The sequence below is a fragment of the Talpa occidentalis genome, unplaced genomic scaffold (genome assembly GCF_014898055.3).
Source record: "Talpa occidentalis isolate TD23 unplaced genomic scaffold, MPIMG_talOcc4v2.1 talOcc4.12, whole genome shotgun sequence".
In the NCBI taxonomy this organism is placed as follows: Eukaryota; Metazoa; Chordata; class Mammalia; order Eulipotyphla; family Talpidae; genus Talpa; species Talpa occidentalis.
The window spans coordinates 72,761,758-72,780,419 of NW_023601212.1; the positions used below are offsets into that span (position 1 = coordinate 72,761,758).

At 49.5% G+C, this 18,662-nt stretch overlaps 1 protein-coding gene across 1 annotated transcript in view; it reads left to right on the plus strand.

The window, feature by feature from the left end:
* Positions 1-8,629: 8,629 nt before the first annotated feature.
* Positions 8,630-18,662, plus strand: part of ADAP1 (ArfGAP with dual PH domains 1) — a 48,720-nt gene continuing 38,687 nt past the window's right edge. Inside the window, exon 1 of the mRNA XM_037506742.2 lies at positions 8,630-8,903. Within this exon, the coding sequence (XP_037362639.1) occupies positions 8,822-8,903 (82 nt within the window). The 5' untranslated portion in view covers positions 8,630-8,821. The remainder of the gene's footprint in view (positions 8,904-18,662) is intronic.

An 18,662-nucleotide genomic window follows, 5' to 3' on the forward strand; every position in this document is an offset into this window, starting at 1 on the left:
TGGAACCACATGGGCTTGTGGGGCATGTGGCCCTTTGGCCCTTGTTTCTTCAGAGAGTGTCTCAAAGACTGAAGGGAGGACGGAGCCACGCGTTCTAGAGACCACCCTTCTGCCAGTTAACCCATTACGTGCTGCAAGCTGCCTCAAACAACAGCATCTCATGGCTACCATTTTCGGCTCTGCAATCGGCTGCGCTCAGCCTGCTGGGCTTGCCAGGCAGGGGTTGCTAGAAGCTGCTGCTCCAAGGCATTGTGCACTCAGGCCGTCTGTGTATCTTCTTCGTGGCACCCGAGCAGGTCAGCTAGGTGACAGCTGGCCTAGGCATCGCTGGTTCTGGGCTTTCTCCCTGTGTTCTCTGCAGTGTGACAGTTTCAGGAGAATCAAACTTCATTCCTGGGGGTTCAGGGTCTCAGAGGTGGGGGAAGGGAAAGATGGAAAGAGATGGGCACAGCCAGAATGATATGCCAGGTGGAAACTGTCATTTGATGACCTATTCTCAGATGTCACATGGCATCTCATAGTAGGACAGTCCCAGCCCACCAGGATTCAAGGTCAGGAGACAGATTTCACTTCCAGGTCACACTATCGGTCACAATCCAGGGAAGATAAAGTTAGGTGATGGATGGATGGATGGACTGATGGTAGATTAGATGGCTAGGAAGGGTGGGGGTGGGGGAGTTAGACAGAAGGACCCTCTCTGGGAATTCTGGCTCCCTCTCAAATGCCCTGTTGCACCTGTCTGAGTCCTGTCCTGACACACTGGTCCATAGTCTCTGTGAAAGCAGGCCCAGTTCAGAGGAAAACATCCTCTGCTTAGTGGAATCACACAACTAAATGCCCTTTGTGACTGGCTTCTGCCACAAACCTCAAGGTTCGTCCACATGTCAGCACTTCCTTTTATGGATGGAAAGCAGGGCCTTTTGCATGTACGCTATGCTTTACCCACCCAGTACTTGGGGTGTCTCTACTTTTGGCTACTGTGAAGAGTGGGGCTGCACATCAGCTCCAAGTTTTTGAGCTAATATATGTTTGTATTTCTCTTGGGTAAACCCCTCAGAGTGGGGTTGCTGGCTTCCATGGCAACTCTGGGTTTACTGAGGACCACCTAGACTGCTGTCCAGCATGGTTGCCCCATTCTACAGCCTGCCCCCCACACCCTAGCTGAAACGCTGGTCAGGGGTGCCAGAGGGGGAGAAGGGGAGATGAGTTGTGTTTCCTTGATAACCAGCACGTTGGCAATTGGTGTGTCTTCTTTGAGGAAACGTCCATTCAGGCCTTTTGCCCATTGTTTAATTGAGTCACTTGTCTTGTTACTATGACTTGAAAAATTTCCTCATAAGTGGATCTTTGTGAGTTGCACTCACTTGTATGTGACTTAAATTCCACGGTGATGGTCATTGGTGAAAGGGGCAGGGCCAAGGAAGGCGAACCAATCCCAGTGTCTGATTTCCAGTCTCTTCCTTCTCCCCAAACCATGTCTGGAGTGGCAGAAAGTATAGCCCTGAGGACCTTTCTCCCTGGTGTCCTGCCCTGTGAGGTGCTGCTTGGGGAAGCCTCAGCTGTGGTGGGGGTGTCCTGCTCAGGCGCGGTGCCAGGCGCTCTGCTTTAGTAGGCCCTTGGGCCTTGGGAACACTCCAAGCCTGAGAGACAGGCAGTGAGCGAAGGGGTGGGGGAGCAATGCTTAAAGATCTGCTCTCTTCTCCTCCTCCGTGTGCTAGATTCCGGTTCTCTTTGGGAAACTCAGAGAAAAATATTTTTATGTGTTCCCTAAACCAAACACAAACTTGAGCACACCCTCCATCTCCATGAAGAGGCCCCACCCAAAATCATCTTTGGGGATATCCCCTACCTTAACACGAGGGTTTGTGCAGCTAGTGCCACTCCCTGAAAAGGGTGACAAAACCCTCTTTGGTCCTCTCTTTGGTCTCTTGTGCTCACCTCTGCTCTTGGGAGCTGGCCTGTGAATTGCTGCTGCCTCTGGCTTTGGGGGCACCATATTTCCCTTCAATTTCTGTTTCTCTTAATGAGAAAAAAAATGATCCTTTTTGTTGGGGGTAGACCAGAGGCTATAGCAGTGGCTGCAGAAATTGCCCCTGGTGATACTGTTTTAAAATGGGAACTGGGGCCTCCCTGGTGGTGCAAGGGGTTAAGACACAGCCTATGAGGCTGTCCCACAGCAGCACGAGTTCGATCCCCAGCCAGGGAGCTACCCACATGGCACAGCAGACCTCTCCTGTCTCGCCCGCTGTTCCCCTCAGCAGTGTATTTCAGTACATCTACCTGTTCTGCTCCCCACTCTGTCTCTGTTGAATCTTCTCACCACCCACACCTCTGGCCTGTACCCCAGTTCTTGTATGCATAAATAAATAAATCTTTTTTAAAACAAAACAAAACAAAAACGGGAACTATTCCTGCCATACCAGGAAGCTGTCCTTGGCCTTGCCGTTTAGTAGCCTTCTCGGTGCAGATTCTGCCCTTCTGGGGCTGGCTCCCTGGCAACCGAGCCTGCCTTTCTTGGCCTTTACTTCTGTCCCTGGCACCTTGCCCATAGATGACACTCAGGCACCCAAGGAAGGCTAACTCCAGAGGACTGACACCAAGACCTCAGCGCCTGCCCCCGCCCCTGCCCATCCTGAGAATATCCATAGAGGTCCCCTTGGGCCAATGTGGCCTGGGTTCCTGCTCTTTCCCTAACATGCCCAGTGCTCAGACCCTGTGCTTGCTCAACCGAAGAGCTATGACTTGTCCAGGAGGAGGGGTCTGGTTCTGGAATGCAGTGTACCACCCCTATGCTGGAGTCGGGGCTAATCCAATCTAAACACATTGGTCTCGTGCCTGGCAGGTGCTGGTCCAGGAGGTGGATACCCTCTCCTCTGCTGGATGCCTTTGGGGTCTTCATCTCATCCCCTAATCAGACAGCAAGCCGCTCCAAGCTGCTAAGGGCTCTCTGCATGCCAGTGGCCATCACTGGGTGCTAGGGAAGGAAGGCCCTCCCTCTCTCTCCCTGCCCAGAAACTTCCTATATCCCTGGCAGCTGGCAGGCATGACTGGGCACCTACTGGGTGCTTGGGCTGTCTTGAGCCATGGGTGGGAGCCATCAGCATTTGCCAGCCACCTCCCTGGGGCTGGCTGTGTCCCTTATCCCAGCAGGGGTGCTAGCCCCACTCCTTTACAGAATTTCCCCAGAATCAGGACGCAGCAGGTATTCAGAGAGAAAAAGAACTGCTGGTGGAAGGCAGGTGCCCACACAGTCAATGCCCCACAGGGGCTCCAGGTGTCTAGGGGAAGGGACTGCCTCTTTGGGGAGGGCCCCCAATGTACCTGGGCCCTGTGCCTCTTCCTTTTCTTGAGGCTGTCCCTTTTCCCCTCATTAATCCCACACCTCCCCCTCTTCAACCTCCAGTTCTGCTCTCTGACCCTCATCTCTGCCTTCCCTGTACTCCCTCTGCCTAGGCTGTGGATGCCCAGGGGGCCCCTTTCTTCAGCCCCTTCAAAGCTCCTGCCCACCACAGCCTCCTTGCTGTCAGACTGCCCAAACTTTGTCCCCAGCCTCGGCCCCAAGTGCACCCTCTGGAATCTTCTGTGGGCTCTGCTGGACCCATGTTCCCTAACACCTCTAGGGGCTACACAGCCCTGAGGCCTGGGCGTTTCTCCCTCTCCCACATGCGTGTGCCTCCACACCCACTCCCCCAGACTCCTACTCCCAGAGCCCCCCAGGGCAAGCCTGACTGGTCATTCTCCTTACTCCTGATCCCCCTCAGGGGAAGGGACCCCAGGATCATATAAGACCTGGGGTCTGACCTTGAGAACCCTCTAGCTCCTCCCAGCAGCATGCTGTGCTCAGCTTTCTTTCTACCGGCTCCCACTCACCCTGGTGGGTTCATCTCCGTGGCCAGCTCCTAGAAGTGTGCGGCTGACCCCTGAGCCAGCTGGCCAGCTTGCCCCTCCCCAGACATGTTGGTTGTACCTCCTCCTGTCTTCCCAACCCCAATTATCAGGGACAGCTCTCCCAGGCACGTAGTAGGTGCTCAGTTTTTGTTGAATGAACAGATTGCCCTGTGGAAACTGTCCTGTCCAAGGTCATGGCAGGAAGGCTTCTGGAAAGGGGAATGGGCGGTCAAAAGTCACCAGGGGCCGCCCTGGGGATCCCTCGGGGTTGCAACCCTTTGGGACTTGGATCAAGGATGGGCAGGCTATTGGGCTAGGGCAGCGCGAGGGGAAGCTGAGGAGGGGGGCATGGGCCAGCCTCAGGGCAATAGGTTTCCTTTGGCTTTGGGGAGCTGAAAATCTGCCTAGACTCGGATGTGGGGCTTCGAGGCCATTGGACCCCACGTCCTTCACTCTCTTCCCTCCCCAAGTTAGACGGTTCCGGACAACCCAGCACCTCTCCTCTCTTGGGGCAGAACCCTCTGAGAATTGAGCTCTATGGGCCAGGAGGTGGCGAGGAGAGGGAAGAGAGACCCCATGTCCCTCTCATCAGTTTCCAGCCTGCTGATGCTCAAGGGGACCCGGTACCACTAGCCAGCAGCTGTGGTTTTCCTGATTGGTGTGAAAAACAGCCAAGAAAATCAATGTCAAACCATGCTAGTTTGCTCAGGCTGCTGTGACAAACCACCCCGCACAGGGAGCGGCGGGGCCGGGGGATGGGGGTGGTTTGGGGCGGAGGGGCCGTGTGGTGAGAACAACAAATACTTATTCTTTCAGTTCTGGAGGCTGGAGCCCAAGATCAAGGTGTCAGCAGCTTGGCCCCTCCTGAGGTTCTGAGGGAGAGTCGGCCCCGAGTCCCCCTCCCTTCTGTGGTCTGTTGGCTTCCTGGGCCTGGAGAGGCATCACCCCATATCTGCCTCCATCGCACAGCTCCTCCCTGTGTGTGCCCAGGTCTCTCTCTTACAAGGACACTGGTCATGGATTAGGGCCACCCTCCTGACCTCATTCTAACTTGCAAGGATCCTGTCTCCAGATAAGGCCACACTCATAGCTATGGAGCTTAGGACTCCGACATGTCTTTTGGGGGGAGGCAAGTCAACCCATATCCTAAACTAGGAAAAATCTCATCCAGCAGTACTGGGTGGGGAGTACTGCCCTTCAGGACTACTGGTGGTCCACAGGCTCTGCAGCGGCCCTCCCCTCTGCCTTGAATCCAGTGTGGCTCCCCTGCCCTGCAGGAAATCTCACTTCCTGTGGGGAGGTGCTCACAGCCCAATGTCCTGCTCTCCAGGTTTTGCTGTCCCTCACACCTACCTTCCCTCTATCAGCAGCCTCAGTTTCTCTATCCTGGTGGCCAGAGCTGTGGCTTCAGCCAAGCCATGCTTTTAGCTTTGGAGCACTGTCCTGTTTCCCAGGCCTGGCTGGGGGAGTCCCTGCTCAGTGCCCAAATTGCATCCTGTGACGACCCCCCTCCCCGGGAAGCCCAGTGGCCCCTCTCCATCAAAGGATTAGGGTGACAAGGCCTGAATGTCAAGCCTAGAGCATCCTGCCATCTCCCTAATCTGCCTCATGCCTGTGGCATGAACCTTGTCAGGCTGTTCGCGGCTGGAAGTATCTGCTGCACTGAGGAGAAATCTCAAGTCATGCTCCTACCTCAGAGTTGCTCACATCCACAGACTTGGAGGAGGAATTCCATGTACCACTCAGGCTTTTTAGGACTCCTACTAATTCTTGCTTTGAATGTCTTAAGAAATCTAGTTAGCAAGATGCCACCTTGTCATAAAAAGAAAGGAGATAATTGAGAGGCAATTTCTTTTGTATTCTCCTCAGGGAGGTATTGATACATGGAACTCTCTGGGCCTGATCATCTCAAGACTCTGACTGACAACTGGAGCTCTGGGGTTCTTGGACAAAGTCCTTACACTTGGAAGATTCTTTTTCCTCTTCTGAGGGCTTCCATCAGGGCAGTCTCCGAGGGCTTCCAGGAGGAGGTGGCAATGGGCTGTTTATGCCAGCAAGGAAGGGATCCTGGCAGTGTCCCTGTCGCTGGCCCATGGAAAGTGGTTGAGGGCAGCGTCTTCCCCTTCCAGTGGACCCAGGCCAACCATGGCTCTAGAAGCCTCAGTGTACTTTACTTCTTCCCTGAGAGAATCATGCCCTTCCTATGGTAAGATACTGCCCCATAGACTATTGGGGAGGGGCCCTGGTCTTACCTGGCAGCTGCAGGCCCATGGATCAATTGCCATCAGAGCTGCCTGTGCAAGTGCTATGTGTTTACTCCCCTGTCCACGCAGAGGTGGAGGAGACAGTGTATGTCCTCAGAACCTCGTCACCCAGGGACTGCTCACCATGGCCAAGTGGTCACCAGGAAGCAGGCACCAGGTCTTGTTTAAGTCCCCTCCAGGATCAGAAAATGTTTGAGTAATTTGGATTGGGAGACCTTTGGTGTGGCCTTGTAGGGATGGCTAGTGAGTGGCAGGAGGCAGTGGGAGCAGGAAGCTCAGAGGCCAGCAGGGCTTGCTGACAGGCCAACCATGAGCAAGAGTGGAGAGGCCACCTGTGCAGACTTCTGGTCAGCTCTCATTGACCCCAAACCGCACTTGACCTGCCCTGGTGTAGGTCTTGCTCATCCTGGGCCACACTCTCACTTTCTAGATTCTGTATGAGCTCTGACAGCAGCCTAGGGACACCACCAGGGAGCCCCTGGATGGCTGTGCTCCAACCTGGAAACCCCGATGGGGCTATAGATACGTGAGAATATTTCCTATCTCTGTATTTGTGTGACCTATACACCTGTATCTTGAACCCTTACTCCCTCCCAATCTCCTGGACAATGTTATTGCCTTGCACAGATGAAAAGACAAGAAAAGGGAAATGACCTTGCACCAAACAGGAGGAGGCTGTCTCTAATGCAGTTCTCTCCTGCTGGAAGCCTCTGCCTGCTGACAGCTGCTTAGATACCTGCCTAACATATCTCTTGTGGCCTTTCTGTCTCTGTGTGCTCTCTTTGCCCCCAGGATGACAATTTCTACCTCTGAGACCTCAGATAACTCTGTCCTGCTAGGGTATATGTCTCTGTTTGATGGTTATACTTCAATCCTGTGTATCAATATATAAGCCACTTATTGCCTTGGGCTAGTGATTGCGCTTCTCCATGCCTCAGTTTCCCCATCTGTAAATTAGGGGGTTAAATAAGAAAATATACATAAGGAATTTCACCTAATGCCTGGTACAGAGTAAGAATTGATGGGTGTTAAATGTTGTTACTAATGTTAGTCTGTCTTTGTTAAGTGACATTCTCCACACTCATGCTTTGTGATGGATTCTGACCCTGGCATGGGGACCCAGGGATGAAAATGCCCCTTATCCCTATTCACAAAGACTCCAGTTCAATGGGGGGAGAAATTCGTGTGACCAATTAAAGCACACAATGCCACAGGACTCATGACTTAGAAATGCAAACCCAAATACATTGTCATGATCTGCCTGAAGATGAAGAAAGCTCTGGAAGCTCCATGGTTCTAGTGTTGGCCAGAGGGCAGGGAAGCAGGCACTTGGTGGGAACAGTGTCAGTGCCGCTTGGATGGAGGGCAAGGTGGCAGGGTACATTGACCTTTCAATTGCCCTGCCCCTGAGATGCCAGTTCTGGATATGAGTCCACCTGAAACTTGCAAAAATGTTGGTTATGTTCAAGGGTTGGGATCCACCATTTTGACTGACCAAAACCACCCTTAATGGGCCCCAGTTGGTGACTGGGTGAATACGTTATGGTGTGACTAAACACAACCTTTATGAAAGAGGTTGAGCTATGTGTGTTGACTTGGAATGTATGTAAAATTTATTAAGTGAAAATAGCCAATCAAAATCCCCAGTGGTGGAACTGAAGGGATAGGGACTCCCTTTGTATTCTAACAGCCTTGGCTGATTCTGGAAGGATACTAAGATCTTTATAGTGGTTGGCTCAGAATTGCCTGGGGCAGGGCGCGATAAGGCTGGGAGGCACAGTTTTCGTTTGTTAGCAGGATGGATTTGTTGCATTCATAATTTGAGAAGAAATAGAGAGTTTGAAAATTGCAGGAGCTGAGGAGGAAGGCACAACATTTTTGTTACCTGTCACCTTCTCTCCCCATGTCACCTCATGCTGGGATTCCTGGCCTCCTGATGTGGGAAGGCTTTACCCAAAGCCCTGTCTTATCCTCACATGGAGGGTGGGGACCCCTATGCTGCCTTAGCACCTACAGACTCTGGGGCTTGTCACCTGCAGGCTGTCCCCTCCAGGGTAGGGACTGCTTGAGACCCCTGCCTCCAGGGCTGGGCAGTACCCCTTCCTTCAACATCACCAGAGTGCCCACTTGGTGTGACCCTCTGCCCGGCACACAGTAGGTGTTCAGGGGTGGTTCCCAGCCCCGCTGCTGCACAGACGACCCACCCAGGCTGCCAGTGTTTGTCTAGGTCAAGCACCTGCCGGTGTGGTTGGTGGTATTGCGCTGGGGCAGGCGGGAAGTTGCGCTGGGGATAGGGGTGTTTGTGGGTGGGCGGCGCCGACACCTCCCCGGGCGGGTCCCTGGGGTGCGCTGACAGGGCGGGTGCCGAGGCCGGCGCCGAAGGAGGCTGCCCGCCCGCCCGCGCCGCTGGGGGCCGCCCGCGGGCCGCCTCGGCCAGAGCGCGCCGTGCGCCCCGGGCCCCGCGCCGGCACACGCTTGGCGGCCGCGGCGGCGACACGCGCGGCGACGGCGGAGCCGGGCCGGGCAGCAGGAATGCGGAACCGGCGCGCGGGCTGAGGCCGCCGAGGATGGCGCAGGGGCGGCGGCGGCGGCGGGCGGCTCGCGCGGGGCCCTAGTGCGGCGGGGCTGACGCTCCCGGCCCCGGCATCGCCAGCGGGCGCATCGCGGCCATGGCCAAGGAGCGGCGGCGGGCTGTGCTGGAGCTGCTGCAGCGGCCGGGGAACGCTCGCTGCGCCGACTGCGGCGCCCCGGGTAGGTGCTGGCCCCGGGTGGGTTCAGTCTGGGGTGCGGCCCGGATGGGTGCAGGCTGGGGTGGGTGCAGGTGCGGGCTGGGTGCGCCCTGCATAGGTGCTGGCTCGTGTGGGTGTGGGACTAGGCTGGACGTGGCCCGGGTCGGTTGGGGCCGGTGCGTGCGCCCAGGGTGGATGCCCTTCTGGGTGGGTGCCGGCCTGGCCGCCAACCTCGGGGATGGGGAGGGGTGCGGCGGCGCCTGCGTGGCTGAGGGACTCGGGCCACACAGCTGGGTCCCTGCTCGGGTGGGGCGCAGGCCCAGCCGGAGTGCACCTGTAGGGACCCGAACGTCGCCCCTGGGCAAGGGCCGCACTGGAGGGCGCCTCCCAAGCCCCTGGCCTGCGTCTCTGTTGCGCTGTCCCCTCCCCCGCCGGGCTGCGTGTGTCGCTGTCACCCGCGGACCACCGCCGCGTTGCGAAACCTCGGACTCCGCAAAAAAAAAAAAAAAAAAAAAAAAGAGGAAATCGCGCAGAGCCTCTGGCTGCAGGGAGAGAACCACAGAGTTCCTGCCGGCTACAGACACTGGCCTGCAGGCTCTGTGCATGAGTGTGGGGGTCCACCTGGCTCGCCACCACCTGGAGGTGACGTCATAGGTCCCCAGCCTGGAGCTATCCTCCTGCACCACGCCCGCCATAGCAGGGAAGAGAGCCCCTGCCACCCACACGTGGACCCTGAGGGAGAGGACTCCCCTCCCCCTTCCCGCAGCTCTGGGGCAGGTGTGGCCAGTTCAGATGGGGGCGGGGTGGGGGGTGCGGGGAGGGCAGGTAGGACTCAGAACAGGCACGGAGCCCAGCTGCACCCTGTCTTCTTACAGGCATCCAGTGGACTTTGTTCTTGGGTGGCCGCTGCTCTGGTGTGATTTTTAGGGCGTTGCAGTGGCCAGGGTGCTTCCTCTCCGTCGGCGGGCTGCTAGTCCTGGGCTTGGCAGGAGGAGGGAAGCCCCAGCAGGCTGCTTCTGAGCTCTAGTTTCCCCTCCCCCAGCGTGTGGGTGGGGCAAGCACAACTTCTAAAGGACCCCTTGCTCAAGCTTCCCAGGGTGGAGGATGGCCCCTCTCAGCAGCTGTCCCCAAGGCGCTGCAGGGGGATATTGGACATACTACCTGGCATTTCTAAGTCTGAACCACTCAGAACGAACCTAACACACCACCGAGTGGTTCATGCCCCCTGAGAGGGTGGGGATATGGGTTTGAGATATGCATCTTCTGGACACCCCTAAAATAGGACCAAGTTCTCAGCTCCCCCTTCCCCCACTTCCTGGCCAAGGGGTCTCTAGCAGCCCCACTCTGGGGAATCTAATGGCCAGTGCAGTGTGGTGAGGAGAGGCCACACCAGGAGGTTGATTGTCTCAGAGGGAGGCAATGGCAGGCTTTCCTGGAGGTCAGGCAGGGCAGAGGTGGCCTCCCCTGGCCCCTGAGCAGGCCACTGCATGGTGCAGCGTCACCACCAGACCCGCACGCTGCTCTAGCTAGCTGGTGGGGCTCACCGCAGTTTCTCCCCCACCTCTTCAAGAGACCTGTATTTCCACTTCTTTACCAAAGCTGGTGGTATCAGGGAGAGGTTGGTGAGAAAGGGCAGTCAGCACTTACACTCTGCCGGGGGTGGGGATAGGCCTGTCCTTCACCTTTCTGGCCACACTGCTTATGGCTGACTTTTTTGGACACAGGGCCTCCCTCCAGCCTGACAGGTGAAAGAAGGTCTTCTTTGGTGTGTCTGGCCTCCAGTGTCTTCTCCCCTCCCATGGGCACTCCCTTCCCCAGCCCATTGGCTGATCCAGGGGCCTTTTCCCTCTCCATTGGCTCTTGAACAGAGCCCGGCACTCCCTGGCACCGGCTACGCTCCTGGTTTTTCAGAACTGCCCATGACATCACCATCATGCCTCAGCTGTCTGACAGTCCCATGGAGCAGGCAAGATATTGTCCCCATTTTACAACTAGGGAAACTGAGACTTTGAGAACTTGAACTGTCTTGGGGGACATGGTACTTCAAATCTGACCAGTCCTTTATACCCAATCTTTGTGCCCCTTTTTAGGCCTCCTGCCCTGCTCCTGGGGTGTCAAAGGCAGGAGATCTACTGCTCAGCTTTCCCCTTAGGGCCTCTGGAAATGCCCACCCAGGCTCTCTGCTTCTTGGCTGAAGCCTGCCTGGCCTCTTTATGTTCTGTGCCACTGTGGGGTGCAGCTGTGGCTTCCCATTCCTGGTGTGGTCCCAGTGGGCATCCAGGGACCACCCTCACATTGATGGGGGCACTGTGTTATGCTGTGGTCAGAATTTCTTCCTAATAGCTACTCTTTCTGACCGCAGCTGGACAGGAGGCCATTGCTGCAGTGAGGGTCCCCACAGCTCTGTCCAGCAGGACACAGGGTAGGCCTGGGCCACTTCTTACCACTAGGTATGGGGATTTGGGTACATATGGGCAGACCTGGTCAGGTGTCCATGCGAGGGCTGCTGGAAGCAAGGCAATCTGGTGGGGGACAGCAGCTCCCTCTGTATCTGGTCCCAGGCCCTTCCAGTAATAGGCTTCCCCTGCCCTGATATCTGGATGTGAGTGGCCTTTGGGGCTAATCCTAGCAGCTCAGCTTAGCCAGGACTGGAGGATGTGCCTGAAAGATAGGTGGCAAACTCAGAACAGGAATAATGTTCAACCCTGGAAGGCTTCAAGGCAGAGATGACTTTCCAGAAATTGCTGTAATTCAGGATAGAAGCACCTTGGTGGGGAGGAATGTAGGAATTGGGCCTAGTTTCAGACAGGGTCCCTTGTGGCAAGGTGGCTGGCAGGGGGCTGCTGAGGAGTGGGTTGGGCTGATAGCCCCTCTTCCTGGGATAGCAGGGACTTAAAAAAAACTTTTTCCTATGGTGTTAAAATATATATAACATACAAATTACCATTTTAACCATTTTTAATGTAGTGTGGTGACATTAAGTTCATTCACACTGCAACCATCAACACCTCTTTTCATCTTGTAAAACTGAAACTCTGTCCCTGTTAGACACTAACTCCCATCCCCTCCCCCAGGCCCTGGCAACCACGATCCACTTCTTGTCTCCAGGGGCCTCATAATTGGAATCACACAGTGTTTGTCCTTTTGTGTCTGGCTTATTTCACTCAGCATGTCTTCAATTATTTATCCATGTTGTAGCAGGTAGCAGAATTCCCTTCCTTTTAAAGTTTGAATAATATTCCCTTATGTGGATGGGCCACATTTTGTTTATCCCTTCATCCCTCGGTGGACACTTGGGTGGCTTCCACCTCTTGGCTGTTGTAAGTCATGCGGCTGTGAACATGGGTACACAAGTGTCTGAGTTCCCACTTTCAGTCTTGGGTTTATATCAAGGAGGGCCATTTTGGATCCATGGAGATGCCGTTTGACTGTTTGGGAAACCACCAGGTTTTCATTACCTGGTTTTGTGCTCGGGCTGCAAGCCAGCAGGACTCTCGTGCCTGCCCATCTGGTATGGAGGGCTGCTGCCAGCAACAAACACGTGCTCAGGGCTAAGGAGAAGCTGGAGACCTTTCCCTCTGCCCATGAACTTGGTGGCCCAGCACCTTTCCCTTCCTGCTCCCCAGCATAGAAGGTATGGTTACCCTGGTCTCAGATGCTGAGGGAGACTCACTCAGCTGAGCTTATCCCAGAGTGAATTCCCCAAGCTGCTGGGTTGACCGGAGGATGGGGTGGCTTCTCCCTGCACATGTGTGTGAGCTGGGCTTCTGCCCCAGATGCATTCTGGGTGGGGCGGTTATACTGCCCCATCCTCTAGCCCCTCACTCCTGGATTGCCACTAGCTTTAGACTCAGGCTAAACTGCCTGTGCCAGGAGCCTGCCAGTGGGTGCTTTACTTACCTGTTCGCTTTTTTCCACACCTGTGAGATGGTGCACCCCCTCCATTTCACAAATGAAAGAATTGGAAGGACTCTATTCCATGACGTCCCACTGTGTGGATGGACCATACTTTGTTTATCAATTCATCTGTTGACAGACACTTGGATCGCTTCCATGTTTGGCTATTGTGAATCATGCTGCACACGGGACAAACAAGTACAAATATCTGTTTGAGTTTCTGCTCCCAGTTCTTTTGGGCCTAGAATCAGAAGTGAATTGTTGGATTGTATGGTCATCTTGTCCTTTCCCCAGTACATATTCTTGGCTTTTTTGTCATAAATTAATTGACTTTCTATGTGGATTATTTCTAGATTCTCTCTTCTGCTGAATTATGTGCGTGTTTGTGCAAATACCATGTTGTTTTGATTACTATACTTTGTAGTACAGTTTGAAATCAGGGAGCATGATGCCTTCAGCTTTGCTTCTCCTTCTCAAAATTATTTTGGCTATTCGTTTTCAAGATTGTTTTGACTACATGAAATCCCTTGACAGTCCATTTGAATTTTAGTATGGATTTTTTTTTTTAATTTCTGCAGAAACTGACATTGGGATTTTTATAGGGATTACATTGAATCTGTAGATCACTTTGAGTATTTTAACAATAATATCAAAATTTTGGGACATTTTAACAATATTAACTTTTCCAATCCATGAACATATTTAATGTTTTTCCATTTATATATGTTTCCATTAATTTCTTCAGCCGTGTCTTATAGTTTTCATTGTACAAATCTTTCATTTCCTTGACTGAGTTAATTCCTTAGTATTTTATTCTTTTTGATGCCCTTTTAAATGGAATTATTTAATCTTCAGATTGTTTATTATTTCTACATAGAAATGCCACTGATTTTTGTGTGTTAACTTGCATGCTCCTACCTTGCTAGATTTGTTTTTAAATTCTAACAGTTATTTTGTGGAATATTTAGAGTTGTCTGCATTTAAGATCATATCGCAAACAGATAATTTTATTTCTTCCTTTCCAATTTGCATATCTTTATTTCTTTTTTTCTTGCCTTGTGCTCTGGCTATAATTTTCAGTACTATGCAGAATAGAAGTTGTGAAAGTGAGCATTCTAGGTTGTCCCTGATCTTAGTGGAAATTTTTTCAGTCTTTAACCATTTGCGTATGCTATTTGATCTGGGATTGCCATATATGGCTTTTTTTATATTAAGGTAGTGTCCTTATATTCCTAGATTCTTGGGTTTTTTTTTTTTAATCATGAAAGGATGTTGAATTTTGTTAAATGTTTTTTTCTGCATCAATTGAGATGGTCATGTGGTGTTTTCCCTTGCCTTTTTTAGGTAGCATATTACATTGATCCATCCTTATATGTTTCAACAGCTTTGCTTTCCCCTTGGTCTTGGCATATCATCCTTTTAACATGCTGCTGACTTCTGTTTCCTAGTATTTTTTTTTAGAGGATTTGCCCTCTCCGAGGTTATTTATTTTTATTTATTTATTTTTTAAAAAGATTTTATTTATTCATGCATACAAGAACTGGGGTACAGGTCAGAGGTATGGGGAGTGAGAGGATTCACCAGAGACAGAGCGGGGAGCAGAACAGGCAGACTGACTGAAATACACTGCTGAGGGGAGCAGTAGGTGAGTCAGGAGAGGTCTTCTGTGCCATATGGGTAGCTCCCTGGCTGGCCGGGGCTCAAACTCATGTTCAGAGGCTATGAATTGCTTCATTATGTGGTGCTTAACCCCTTGTGCCACCAGGGATGCCCTGTTTGCTAGTATTTTGTTGAGGATTTTGCATCAGTGTTCATAAAGGATCTTGATCTGTACTGTTCTCATCTGACTTTGGTATCAGGGTTATATTGGTTTATAGAATAATTTAGGATTTGTTATCTCCTCTGATTTCTTGGAAAAGTTTAAGAAGGATTTATATTGTCGATAGTTCTGAAAATGGTTTAGTAGAATTCACCAGTGAAGCAGTCACATCCAGAACATTTCTTTGTTTGGAGAATTTTGATTACTGATTTAATCTCCTTACTAGTTGTCCATCTATTCATATCGTCTTTTTTTTTTTTGTCATTTAATCTTGGTAGGTTTAGTTTTGATAAGATTTGTGTTTCTAGGAATTTGTCCATTTCCTCTAGGTTATACAATTATTCATAATACACTTGCATTGTCCTTTTTATTTCTATAGTATTCTCAGCCACCTTTTCCTTTCTATAGAATTGATAGTTACGTCTCTCCTTTCATTTTGATTTTGATAATCTGAGTCGTCTCTCCTTTTTTACTCAGTCCATCAATTTTCTTGTTATTTTTTTAAAAAGCAATTTTTGGTTCATTGATTTTTATTTTTTCTTTCTATTTCATTGATCTCTGCCCTAATCTTATTTCCTTCCTTTTGCTAGCTTTGGGTTTAGTTTGTTCTTTTTCTAGTTTCTTAAATTGTAAAGTTAGGTTGTTCGTTTGAGCTCTTTCTTGTTTTTGGATGACGGTATTTATAGTTATAAATTTCCCCTTTAGCACTGCTCTCACTGGGTCCTATAAGTTTGTATGTTATGTTTTCATTTCTTTTTGTCTCTGAGCATTTTCTAATCCCTTGTGGTTTCTCTTAGATTCATTGGTTGTTTAGCTTCCACAATTTTGTGAATTTTCCAGATTTTTTTATTGTTATTGATTTCTAACTTCATCCTGTTGAGGTCAAAGAAGATACTTTATGTGATTCTTTTTTTTAATCTACTGGGACTTAACTTGTGGCTTGACATATGATCTATCCTAGAAAATGTGCCATGTGCTTTAAGAGAAATTATATGTTGTTGCTGTTCAATGGAGTGTTCTATGTATCTCTGTTAGATCTAATTACTTATTGTGTTGTTTAGGTCTTCTAAGTCCTCACTTATTTTTCGTCTGGTTGTTCTGTCCATGTTGTGAGTAGGGTATAAAGTCTAGAAATGTCTGCTTCTCCCTTCAATTGTCAGTTTTTGCTTCTTATAGTTTATTTTATTTTTTAAAAAGATTTATTTATGCATACAAGAACTGGGGTACAGGCCAGAGGTGTGGGGGGGGGGTGAGAGGATTCACCAGAGAGAGTGGGGAACAGAACAGGCAGATTGACCGAAATACATTGGTGAGGGGAGCTGCAGGCGAGTCAGGAGAGATTTACTGTGCCATGTGGGTATCTCCCTGACCAGGGATCAAAATTGTGCTGCAGTGGCTACGGATAGCTTCATAGGCTGCGTCTTGACCCCTTGCGCCACCAGGGAGGCCCCAGCTTCATATAGTTTAATGACCTGTCATTTGGTGTGTAAATGTTGTAATTGTTATTATCTTCTTGCTTCATTGAGCCTTTACATATATCATATCCTTTGTATCTTGTAATTTCTTTTATTTCAAGTCTATTTTGCCTGATATTAGTATAACCAATAATATACTATTGTTATATGCTTTCTTTGGGTTACTATTTGTGTGGAATGTATTTTTCTATCCTTTAAATTGTAACCGTACGATATCTTTTGGATCTCTAGTCAGTCTCTTGAGGATAGCATGTAGTAGGGTTATATGTTTTTATCCATTCTTCTATTCTCTGTCTTTTGGAGAAGTTAATACATTTACATTTAATGTAATTAACTCTAAGAAAGGACTTATTTCTGTCACTGTGCTATTTATTTTCTATATGTGCTATACCTTTTTGTCCTTCATTTCATGCATTTCTGTCTGCTGGATTTAGCTGATTTTGGCAATGCTTATATTCCTTCTTCATTTCCCTTTGTGCATATTCTATAGCTGTTTTCATTGTGGTCATCATGTGGGAATTTCATTTAACATCCTTAAATTATATATTCTAATTTGAATTTATAGTAGCTTAATTTCAATAATATGCAAAGATTCTTCTTTCACAGCTCTACCTTCTCTCCTGCTGGTTGTTGATATCAAAATTATACCTTCATGGGCCTCCCCGGTGGCGCAGCTGTTGAGTGCTGGGTTGTGAAGCTGCCCGCAGCCTCTGCAGCGCCGGTTCGATCCCCGGCTGCTCCCTGGCCACCGGAGGAGGGTCCCACATGGCGCGCAGACCTCTCCTGTCGCCCGCTGCTCCCCTCAGCAGTGTACTTCGGTCCTTCTGCCTGCTCTGCTTCCCGCTCTGGCTCTGGTGAATTCTCTCACCCTCCCCCGCTTCTGACTGTACCCAGTGCTTGTAAAAATAAATAAATAAATCTTTAAAAAAAAAAAAAGTAACATACCATCGCTTTTAAAAAAAAATTATACCTTCATATATTGTATGCACCCAAAACATAAATTAATAATTCTTTTAAATTCATTAGTAATCTTAATTGTGTAGAAAACAAGATTTAGGGCTACAATCCAATGTTAGAGTAATAGTAGCTTTTACATTAATATATATTACAAATATATTAGTCTCTTTTTTAAACAAAGATTTATTTATTTATGCATACAAGAACTGGGGTAAAGGCCAGAGGTGTGGGGAGTAAGAAGATTCACCAGAGACAAAGTGGGGAACAGAACAGGCAGACTTACTGAAATACACTGCTGAGGGGAGCAGCGGGTGAGTCAGGAGAGGTCCGCTGCACCATCTGGGTAGCTCTCTGGCTGGGGATTGAACTCATGCTACAGTGGCTGCAGACAGCTTCATAGTTTGTGTCTTAACCCCTTGCGCCACCAGGGAGACCCTTAGTTTCTTAAATTATATAGAAAACCAAACAAAAAACCAAACCATTGTTTCAATAATACCAGTGCTTATAATTGCTTCTGTATTTACCTTTATTGAATTCTTTACTTCTCCACAAGCTTCAAGTTACTGTCAAGTGTCCTTTCATTTCACCTTGCAGACCTCCCTTGAGCATTTCTTATAAGGCAGTCTTTGTGGTTACAAACTCCCTCAGCTTTTTTTATCTGAGAATGTCTTGAGTTCTCCATCACACTGGAGGGCAGTTTTGCTGAATATAAGATTCTTGGCTGACATTTTTTTCTTTGAAAACTTTATTGTTTCCATCTTCTGATCTCCAGAGTTTCTGATGAGAAATCTGCTGATAATTTTATCGAGGATTGTCTTGTATGTGACTAGTTTCTCCTGTCTCACTGCTTTTAAGATTTGTTCTTTATCTTTTGAAAGCCAATTTTACTGTATCTTGGTGTGGGTCTCTTTGAGTTCATTTACCTGGGATTCATTGCATTTCTTGGATGTTATATAGTCATGTGTCACTTAATGACATCTTGGTCAATGATGGACTGCCTATACAGTGGTGGCGGCAGTAGGTTAAAGCATATTGCCTAGGTTTAGTCTTATTCCATGCAGATTTGTGTAGTTATAACTCTATGATGTTCATACGACGACAAGATCACCATTTCTCAGAATGTAAATTCATTGTTAAGTGACACGTGGCTGTATTCATATCACTCAACAAATTTGGGAAGCTTTCAGTCATTATTTCTTCAAATATCCCCTCTGTTCCTCGTGCCTCCTCCTCCTCCTCTTCCTCTTTCTCCTGGAACTCCTACACATACATACGTTAGTCTGCTTGTTGATATCTCACAGGTCCCTTAGGGTCTGTTCAGTTTTCTTCAAAATTTCATTTTCATTCCGTTCCTCAGACTTTTTGGTCTCCTATCTTTAAGTTCACTGATACTTTCTTCTGCCTGCTCAAATCTGTATTTGAATCCCTCTGTCAATCTTTCAGTTATTGTACTTTTCAGTTACAGAATTTCTTTCAGTTTCTTCCTAGACTTTCTCCCTCTGAATTGATATTTCCAATTTGTTTATGCATTATTTTCTTGGCTTTCTACACCTCTTCCATTCATCCTTTGAGCATCTTTAAGGCCATGTTTTAAAGTCTAATGTATCTGTCATTAAGTCTTTCAAGGACATAT